The sequence below is a fragment of the Aegilops tauschii genome, chromosome 2 (assembly GCF_002575655.3).
Source record: "Aegilops tauschii subsp. strangulata cultivar AL8/78 chromosome 2, Aet v6.0, whole genome shotgun sequence".
Classification (NCBI taxonomy): domain Eukaryota; kingdom Viridiplantae; phylum Streptophyta; class Magnoliopsida; order Poales; family Poaceae; genus Aegilops; species Aegilops tauschii.
In genome coordinates, this window is record NC_053036.3 from 40,083,712 (window position 1) to 40,094,863 (window position 11,152).

General features: G+C 45.0%; 1 protein-coding gene across 1 annotated transcript; it reads right to left on the reverse strand.

Moving 5' to 3' along the window:
• Positions 1-8,264: 8,264 nt before the first annotated feature.
• LOC109749233 (probable beta-1,4-xylosyltransferase IRX9) lies at positions 8,265-10,727 on the reverse strand. Its single transcript, XM_020308207.4, has 3 exons — positions 9,645-10,727; positions 8,837-9,089; positions 8,265-8,655 (listed from the first exon to the last, which is right to left on the reverse strand). Exons 1-3 carry the CDS (start codon positions 10,322-10,324, stop codon positions 8,536-8,538), a joined length of 1,053 nt encoding a protein of 350 aa, XP_020163796.1. The 5' UTR covers positions 10,325-10,727; the 3' UTR covers positions 8,265-8,535.
• Positions 10,728-11,152: the final 425 nt, after the last annotated feature.

Below are 11,152 nucleotides of genomic sequence, written 5' to 3' on the forward strand. Positions count from 1 at the left end.
TCTAGCCCTTCTTAGTATTTGGATTAATCAATTTTCATGGAGTTATTTGGAATATTTAATCCTACCAAAAAATAGTGATAAAACCCAATCATATTATTCACTCTCGACAACATCTCATCGTCCATGGCTGATTTACTTTTAACTCGACTGTACATCCATTCTACAACAGAGTAATTAAAAGGCCAAATCAAAGACATATTTTCACATGTGTACTTTTGATCTCCAAGTTAACGCAAAAGTTTGAGAACATATTTGTAGTGAAATTTGTCAACTTTATCAAGTGTGGCCTAAATTTTTATATATATATATATATATATATATATATATATATATACTTTAGAAATGTATATTGTGTTGATCATGTGATTTCTTTTCATAATTTCCAGTGAGTTTCTGCTAGCTCAAATTCAATCATATGATAGTACCTATTGACATGGTAGCACTAGATAATTCCTTCTGCCAACTGATCCAAGGGCATCACCGATATCGATGCCCTTCTTCACCCCACTCACGAGATGCCTCCTCCATTCACGCAATCCAAATTGTCCTTACATCAATTTTTGATGCACATACATAGTCTTTGAGTTGTGATATTTACAAAAAAACTAACCATCAATTTTCCATTGTAGTTGGGTGGTACTTCTCCTTTTCGTGATCTAAGGCATAATAATCATTATAAGCAAGTCATAATAGCCTAGTTCTCTGTTTGCAAGCAGGATAGCATTTGCTAAGCACACCGTAATAGTCATGACAATATCAATCACCCCCTCTGTAGAGTCTAGACATGTCACCAATGCAGATATCGAAATGAATACAAACTTCTGAAGACATATAACACTATCCATTAGCTAATATTGGGAAACTAAACTTCTATTGTGAGTACCAGAATCATATTACAAATGTTTGTTCTCTTGATGGCATAATCAAAACGATATAGTACTCCCTAAACCACACTTAACACTAATGAAACTCAAAACTCTTGATAGGGAAATCCCTAGAAACATGAAATGAGTACTCCTAAGAAGCACATTTAATCTGGTAAAGTGCATTTCCGCCTTATTTTCATGAACTCCAATACTCCCTGCAGATCACAACCAGCTGCAAAAATAAATAAGTTAATGATCTTCACAAGACAACAAAAAACTCAACATGTGGGCACCCAGATCGAGAGTAGAATATTTTCATTACATGTATATGTGCTAAAGAAATGTCACAATACTTACCAAAGACATTTCTTCACAAATTTCAACATATACTCATCTGTCGGAAGATTCTCATCACTGAAGTAGTACTCCACCTACGAACCTATAACATTTTACTTTCTAATAAACACATAATTTAGAATACATGATTATAAGATTTTCGCAACACTAACTATAAGAGGATGCATTCTATCTATATGAAGGTGGTAGCCACACAGAGCACACACCACTGGACATTCTCACACATCGTGAGTATCTCAAACCGCTCCAAGCGTTGATGAAGTAATATACATGGTCGAAACAAATGATTTCTTGTATCTCTAACAAAACAAATGTTCACCCCAACAAAGTTCCCAGCAATATCACTAAGTAGATATTCCAAGTCCACATCCTAGAACAAGTGGAAGGGTGCACATAGTGACATAGTACAAATGAACAATAGAGCAAGGTCGCAGAAGTCATCACATTCTGAAATAAATACTATCAAAATCTATGTATTGTTCATGGGGCAAACAAATAGTATAAAGTAGACCCAATTCTATGCAAATAAATCCCAATGATGTATGAAAAAAATCAGGGTTTTTTCGTGTCGGAGAGGGAAACAAAGAAGATACGAACACATCAATGGTGGAATGAATTGCTAGATAAAAAACATGCAGTATAACATGGATTAAGTGAGCAAATACAAAGCCCAGAAAGAAAGGGATCGTCCTACACCTTAAGAGGTCGCGATGTTAGCTGCAGGGGCACTACAACATTGGCGCATACATTGGTGGCTCTAAAGAAGTAGTCTCTAGAGTGTTGAGGACGATGAGGGGGTCCTCCTCCGCCTCAAGAGGCGGTGGTGATAGTAGTAGTGGCGGTGCACCATCGCGTCATTCAATACATTTCTTAAATCAAGAAAGGGTCTTGGCAGTATTACTGAATCCTCATTAGTATGACATCACTTCAATAACGTTTATGTTCCATGTACTAAATAAATTTAGCCAAATCTAGAGTTTGCAAATTAGTCAGACATCCCAGCTTGGCAACAAAATCTCGAGAAAACATCTGCAACATCCTTCCCTTTCGACAAAATAGGATCATCGCCGAGTTCCGCATCAACAAATTGTAATGTAAGGTTTTAACAATATCACATAGTTCTCAGTGATTGATGAATATAACAATCACCTATCGGGAATTTTTGAGGAACATGGGCCTTCTCCAGGACCTTGCTTTCGAGAAATTGTAACTCAAATTATTAATATGAGTCAGCGGCGAAGCTCAAGCACATTTATTATGCATGACATCCTAGATGGGTGTGGGTAAATCTGGAAATGGTTTTGAATTAACCAGGTGAAATGGTTTGGTTTCCTACCGTGGGCTTAATTGGTTTGGGTTTTCATGGGTCTGGCATTTTAATAGTTGGGTATAGTTTGGACTTAGAAAAGAACGAGTTGGGTACGGGTGGGTGTGAGTCTGTTCAGTTTGGTCTATTACAGTTGCTACGTATAGTTTTAAAACCGGTTTTGTAGATAGTTTTGGAGTAGATTGGTTTGTCGCCGCTCGGACGATGAACTCGCCTGGACCCCACGACGCCGAATGAAGCCACCATGGATGGCACTTAGCGATGAGCTCGAGGCTCGAGTGTTCGCGGCGCCGCTCAGTTGGCTTGAGCATGGCCTTCGCTGGGCGACGCGGCGCTCCTCTGCACCACCGCCGCTGCATGCACCTGTCACTTTGGTATCAGTAGGTGGAGGGCGGATGGCTGGCTGACTAGCTGGCGAGCACTGTGCACTGGCCGGCGTCTACGTAGTACATGCCCACACTCGTAAGCTAGCTAGCTGTAGGTGTATCCGTGCATGCACGCATGCGCGCTGCGAGTTTTACCGACGCGCAGACTGCAGTGGCACCGAGGGGCTGGCCATGCGACAGGCTTGAGCTCGACCGACCGACTTGTCTTATCCTCTTGGCGTCACGCTCTGCTGCATGCGTCGGCAGGCGGAGAGCAGAAAATCGCTGGAGTTCGTGCACGCGCGCAGCGATGCTCCAAGTTGTCGATCAAGAAAACTGGCGCACTTTTCCCTTCCGCGGCGGCCCACGCGACTCCAACAAGCACTTTTTGTCGCACGATATGCCTTGAGTCAGGTTGGACCAGAGGAGTTGGATGTCGCCATGGAGGTGTGGACGCCTCTCACGCGACCATGCTTGTCGGCGAGCATGTCGCTGAGCTTTCCCTGTAGGGAAGCAAGTGAGCCATGCGTGGCGCGACACAGCTTCCATGGCGCCGACGCGCGAGTTGGTCCTGCAGAAGTCGAAGAGGTGCCGGTATGGGGTTTCGTCACGATGGCGCCAGCGCGCCGTCTTGCTTCCCTCCGTAGCTATGCTCCTGAATCATGCTATTAGGCCTTGTTCAGCTAGCACTAGGCCGGTAACCAATCTGGACCTATAAGCTAAAACCACGGTTCCTATTGATAGTTTAGTTTGGTTCAGGTGGAGATTACTTGTTGTTTAATTTAGTTTGGATCGCATATCACCTTCCAATGGGTTAGTTAGGTTTGGTTTTCCTAAATTTGTCACGTGGTTCAGTTTGGGTATAGTTGACTTCCCCAACCATTGCCAGATTTAGGTGTGGGAGAGAGGAGTGTGACAATAAATGTTTCTGGGACGGATGTCGTGATACAGAGAATCACAAAAGGCAAAAGCAAAAAAATGCAAACGTAAGACGAGGGAGATACAAAGAGAAGCTCGGTGGAGCCTATTACAACGACCACGCCGTACCATCACTACCCCAGACCCCTTTAATAGCAACGATAAATTTGAGAATATCTTTTTTTATAGTAGTTAGATAATAATATATCTCTCTCACTAATACGAAATAGTAGAAGCTATCCACAATTACTTTTATCAATTTGACTATACAGAACCAAATAGTTATTATCTATTTATATTATACATTTTTACTTAGTTACATCTCATAAAAATATTAGTACTTGGGTTTTAATTGATAATACATTTATTGCACAAAATTAATTTTCTATTGTCTAGCAATGTTAACCGCAAACATTGTTGGCAACATTAAAACTATAAGCTTAGTGGCATACACCACATATTCTATCATTATGATTATATAAATGCTTGATTGTCAGCATAACTCTATAATCCGTGAAATTATGTTACTTATTTCAAATTTTTGCTCACGAGATTATTCTGTTGAACTTAGTTCTGTTTCAAAATAAAGAAGGGCCAATTAGATGGAAAGATCATATCCATATGAAAACAATTTGTCACTTAGGTGTATTATAGTGGATTTATACCTAATTTGTCACTAAGGCACAACCCTAGAAAATATCGCAGGAAAGTTCCCATAATAGTATTGGCAGCTTAGTTTAACTAAGAGGTCATTCTAGAATTTATGAGATGTCAACAGGTGATTTCTATGGAATTCTCTCCTCTCACTTATTAACATTGTTCATTCGTGGACAAATGGAATCCCATTTTTCTTAGTTAAATTTAAATACGATCAATGTTCTAATTTATGCAAACATAATAAAAGTTAATTATTTTGACCTGTAGCCACTCAACCAACCATGCCCCTATGTCAAAACCTGGAACAAACCCAGGATTCAACGGCTTATTTCAATGGTAAGCGGTGTGCCCGTCAACGGTGAGGCACATGTGGTGACCTCATCTCTCTTGGAAGTGTTCATATGGATAAAGTGTATGTATGTGCGTACATGTACGTGTTTGTGAGCATCTGTGTCTATACTGTGTTTTGCAAATAAAATAATAAAAGAAGGGTGCTATGTTGTTTGAATAACACAAAATATTTGTATTTGCGTTCATTGCATACATATGGCTTAGCCCCCTATGGAGAGAGAGCCTAGACGTGAGACAATACTGAGCATACGCTGGAAGAGTTATAGTGCCCTACGTGGATTGGTGAATTCGATAAGGCAATAAATCATTTCTGATGTGTATATATAGTGCAAAAAACAAGAGTACATCCATGATCATTGAGTATACCACGAAAAGTACACAATGACATCCACGGCATACCACGAAAAGTACCGGACAACCAACAAGTTAAATGTTGCACCAGCAACAAAGTTACAGTCAAGACGACATACATGGCACGTAGGCCAGCAACCTACTACCTCCACCCGGGATTGTAAGGCCGGCAAGCCATCGAGCGGAGTCCATTTTTTCAAGGCCGCTGACATGCCTCGTTGCTTTTTCTCTCGATCCGCGTCGGAAGGCAACACGAACGACTGGCGGCATGCAAAAGAGAACATCGCATGGCTGTTTGCATGTCAAAACTGCCCGCTAAAGTGACTGCATGCATTAACTCCCTGCTAATTTGATTGGTGGTTACTGCACTCGAATATTACGCGTCCTCGAAATTAATATCATGCCTTGGTCCCAGAGTTTAGGCTAAGCGGACCTTTAATCTGGGACAGAGGTAGTACACACTAACTTAAGAACAAAATGACCCCAGAACCATCAGGTGGACAGATGATCCCGATCCTGTTTTATGAGATTAGATGTTGTAGCCTTCACACAAGAGATCAAGCGGATAGAGTATCCCACATGACAAAATTTGTTTATCTCACTAGTACAAAATGATAGAACCTTTGTCAGGATGGGAATGGGCCGACCCGCCCCTGGCCTTGGACCCGTCCCTAGTGGCCTTAGGGCCAACATAAGAGGCCACGGGCCGACCCATATCATGAATAACAGTGGCCTTGTTGCCCTGATGGGTATTTCGGACCGATCCAATTATTAGTGAGTTTTTTTTTCTTGTGATGTGCTGATAACTAAAATCCTAATATAGTAACTCCTCCCTTACTGCTTAACTGTACTTTGTTCCATTTTATTGTCTAACTTAGTTCAGTTTGTAAATAGCTATATGAAAAATGTCCGTGCCAGCCACAAAATTAGTATTTTGAGGATTTGCTAGTTAGTGTTAAATGCTTTTACTATCAAAACGACACTAGGTACATTTTTAGTATTTGTTTGAATTGTGCACAACATACTGAATATATGCGTTGGGAAATTTCAGATTAGGACATAATAGACACCGTGAGATACGAGACCATGAGGTGGGCCGATTCCGTTGACCCAACGGGTCACTTGGTGTCGGCTCTACTGACCCAAAGTTTTATTTGAGCCCAACCCTTGTGACCCATCGGGCTCGAATTTTTGGGCCGGGTCAGCGCCCCAGCGGGCCGACCCGTCCCATTCCCATCTTGAAACCTTTGCAACACTTGCTTCTATCAATTTCATTATATAAAAAAAAACAAGTTATCATCTATTTATATTGAATATTTTTACTTAGTTACATATCATAAAAAAATTGTTTGGTTTTTAACTGATTTTTTTTCGCGAATACGCAAGCTCCGTATCTTTGTATTGATAGAAGGAGAAAGTAGCATGGGATTACAACGCTTACAGGGCCATGTACGCAGGAGGCATGGTGCACGAGCGTCGGAGCAAATAGGAACGAGGGGTCTGCTCAACCCTAATGTCTAACCTAGTAGCTACTCGCCAGGGATGATGTTTAGTAGCCCTTTGGCACCTGCCTTTGCCCATAGGCGCGCCTCATCTTTGATGGTTTCGGAGATGAGGGTGAGCGAGGGAGTGGCTTGGTCGAAGATGCACGCGTTGCGGTGTTTCCAGACCGAGGATCTCATGCCAAATCTGACGCGAGAACGAACAGGCCGCGAGGAGGTGATGCATGGACTCGAGCTCTTGATCACAGAGTGCGCACGTGTCCTCGTGTGGTAAGCCGTGGCGGGCGAGCCGCTCCGCGGTCCAGCAGCGGTCTTGCATGGCAAGCCAAAGGAAGAACCTGACGCGAAGAGGCGCCCATGGACGCCAGGTGAGCCGCCAGTGGGGATCTTCGCAAGCACCAAAGAAAAGCGCCTTGTAGCAGGAGCTCGCCGAGTATGTGGCGGAAGTAGTCCAACGCCAGGAGAGCACGTCCGGCGTGGAGGAAAGCGGTGTGTGGCGTACCAGGCGCCAGAGGTCGACGTATTGCACCATGGCCGCCGGGCCATTTTAACTGATAATACATGTACTGTACAAACATTCATTTTTTTCTATTGTCTAGCAACATTAACCACATAAAATTGTTGGCAATGTTATAACTATAAGCTTAGTGCCATACACCACATACTCTATCATTATGTTATGATTATACAAAAGCTTGATTGTTAGTAGAACTCTATAATATGTGAAATTATGTTACCTTTTAAAAAATCATGATATTTTGTTGAACTTAGTTTTGTTTTAAACTAAAGAAGGCCCAATTAGATGGAAAGATCACATCCATATGCAAAATAAATTTTCACTTACGTGTATAATAGTTGGTTTGTACCTATTTTAATATATGTAAATGATTTGATGGGGGTGGGATTGGGTTCTACAAGGCACAACCCTAGAAAATATCACAAGGAAAGTTCCCATAATACTTTTGCGTAGCTTAGTTTTAATTAAACAGGACATTCTAGAATTTATGATATGTCAGCAAGTGATTTCTATGGAATTCCCTCCTCTCACTTGTTAACATTGCTCATTTGTGGACAAACGAAATCCCATTTTGCTTCGCTAAATTTAAGATGATCAATGTTGCTACTTTGTGCCAACAAATAGTGAAAGTCATCTATTTCGACCTCTAGCAACTCAACCAACCATGGTCCTTTGATAAAATTTTGAATAAACCCAGGATTTAATGGATTTATTTTTTCGGTGGTAAGCGGCGTGTCTGTCAACAGTGGACACATGTGGTGACTTTGTCAATCTTAAGACATGCCGGCTCATTCTTTCGTAGGTGCTCATAGGGATAGGGTGTGCGTTCGTTCATGTATGTGTTTGTGAGTATCTGTGTCTATACCATGTTAGGCAAGAAAAGAGGGTGCTATGTTGTTTGAATGACGCAAAATATTTGTATTTGTGTTCATTGCATACATATGGCTTAGCCCCCTATGCAGAGGGAGCCTGGACGTGAGACAATTTGGCCTAAAGTATGACTGAGCATACGCTGGAGGAGTTATTGTGCCCTATGTGGATTGGCGAATTCGATAAGGCAATAAATCATTTCTCGATGTGTATATATAGTGCAAAAGACAAAAGTACATCCATGATCATTGTGCATGGAAACTATACTTCATTACCCGTTATCATTTTGCCCTCCTATTTTGGAGCTACTAGCACCGGGTAGCTAACAAAACTTGCTTAGCTATGTTGCGATCAACGTACATAGATATGTATATGTGGGTAGGTGGTAGGTACTATAGTCGGATAGTTCTAGTTAAACTGGAGGAGTATGTATCCCAAGATCATATGGAGCAAGCTAGGCAGCGACGAGCTGATCTCCACGCCACACCATGATCTCCGAGCAATTGGGATCGGGCATTCCTCTTGACTTGTTGTACTCCTCCGCGGCCAATCGTTGCACAAACTTTATCGAATCCTGAAAGAAAGACAACACATGACAACCATGATCTAATTACTGTGGTAATAATTCAAGATGGATATATGGAACATCACTCCAACGTTAAGAAAAATCACGATGGTGCAAGTGCACCAAGGAAATACTCTCAAATTACATAATAATGGGATCCATTACCAAGCTAATCAAATGACGGAATTACCTGTGAGGCGTCGGGCTCGGAGACGGGGAAGCGGTCCCACCGGTGCGGGTCCCAGAGCAGGGCGCTGCCGAACGCGAAGCGCGCCACGTCCACGGTGCCCTCCGGCGGCCTCGCCGCCCTCACCGTCGGCGTCGCGTCGGCCGTGGAGAACCAGCCGGTGACCGCCCACGGCGAGCCGCCGCACACCGGCCCTTCCACCGTCGCCTTCCGCTCGCGCTCCGACACCGTCGCGACCGGCCACGCACCGAACGTCCTGCACCATACATGTACAGTATACCACTCCAAATCAATGTACAGTAACGGCAACGGCGGCTAATGAATGGATTCAAATCAATGTTGCTTTAGCGCCAATCATTCGTTCGCTCGTCCATGTTTCTACCGACACCCGGGCGCGCACCGAAGCAAGCAGAGGATGGTGCGCACATGGACATGCACGTCCACGACAACATGGTGGTACTGCTGGTGCTGCTGAGTGACATCCATCATGCATGCCATCTAGCTATCCCTGCTTGATTCCTAGCTAGTGGTGTACTATTAGCTAGTGCATCATATTATCACCGATCACTATGGCCAGTCCCATCCTGCATTCACATTATTTGCTACGGCTCATCTACTGCCAAGTGTCAACTCCACCGACAGTCCGACACCGCTGGGTGCAACTCTGAATTACACGCTACTCCAACTTAATTACTGTACACACTACTGTTACCAGTTTACTAAAGGATCGATCGACAAATGAAATGAACAGGGTAACCAAACTTGTAGCCTTGTAGCCTTGTAGCCTTGTAGGGCAGGACAATGCATGCACCTGATCTGCCTGAGCTGGTCGAAGAAGCGGAGGTCGTAGACGTCGCCGAGGCCGGCGAAGAGCACGACACCGTCCAGGCGGTGCTCCTCCACGTGCCCCAGCGCCACGTTCCGCTGGTGGTGCCGCTCCTTCTCCGTGCCGACGCCGTCCGCCGTGAAGTTCTCCGGGTAGGTCAGGTGCCGGTACGACACCCCGGTGCCGCGCAGCAGCCGCGCCGTGTCCGGGGCCTCCGTCGCCCGCTCCATCACCAGCCACAGCACCGGCGGGGGCACGAGCCTGAGCGCGTGCGCCGCGCGGGTGAGCCCCGCGGCCCGCCGCTCCGGGTCCGACCGCTCCGTGGCCGTCACCACCAGCAGCAGCTGCGGCTGCCGCAGCGGCTCCAACGCCGGCGCAGGCGGCGGCGAGGGGAGGGCGGTGACGGCGACGTCGACGGGTCCGTGCTGCAGCTGCCGCTGCTGCTGCTGGAGCAGAAGCACGGTGTGGTTGAAGGCGCCGTCGACGGCGTGGAGCGCGCGGAAGACGTGGGCGGTGGCCGCGGTGGACACTACGTGGGTCCAGCGGAAGGCGGGGGCCAGGCCGGCGAGGAGGCCGAGGAGGAAGCAGAGGGAGGAATGCAGCATGGCTCGCCGGAGCAGCAGGGGCCGCCTCGCCCGCGGCTTCGCCTTCTTCGGCGACGCCATGACAAAGCAAGCAGCAGCAGCTTGGCTAGTGTGTATGTGTGTTTGGTGGTGTCAGCAGCAGAGCAACTAGGTGGGTGATCGAGTGATCGAGTGAGTGAGTGTGTGATCGGGTCTTGCTTAATTTCTGGGAGGGAAATGATTCTGTACGCCTCACTTGGAAAGTTGGAATTGATGGATGTAGCTCTGGCACATGTGGCCGGTCTAGAGGAGAGTATTGCATTTCTTTTTCTTTCTTCTTGTGTCGGCTGGCAAGTCTAGTCATGGTCTCTCTGGCGGTGTAATTAAGAGATAAAGAGAATGCCTCGTTTATTTAGCTCAGTTTGCGGTTTTATGGCAAAACCATGTATCTTTTGATCATGTGGCTTTATTAATATAAACCGAGGTGAAAGTCTGTTTCGAGAGAATGCGTTACTTATTTAGCTCAGTTTGCGGCTTCATGGCGATCCAGATGCACAAGGGTATTTATGATTAACTAGAACCTTTTCAATTTCCTCTGGTTGTGTGAATTCCGAGTTCAAAATTTGGGAGAAACTTTACTCACAAACAAGTAATGGAGAAAATCTTGCCTCATGTGCTGATGCACTGTCTTAAGCCGACCCCGACCTTGGTTCTTCATATCCAAAATGGGATCCGTCACCGGCGGGGATGGTGCAAGTCAATGTGGATGCCGTATTTTCCAGTTCTTCCTAGAGGATGTGATTTGGTGTGGTTATCCGGGACTCCCTTGGTTCTTGTCTTGCTGGTTGCAGACTTGCAGTGGACACATTGAGGGGTTGGCCACCCTTGAAATGGTTGGGGCATAGGCAATGCGCGAGGTGATCTTGTTCA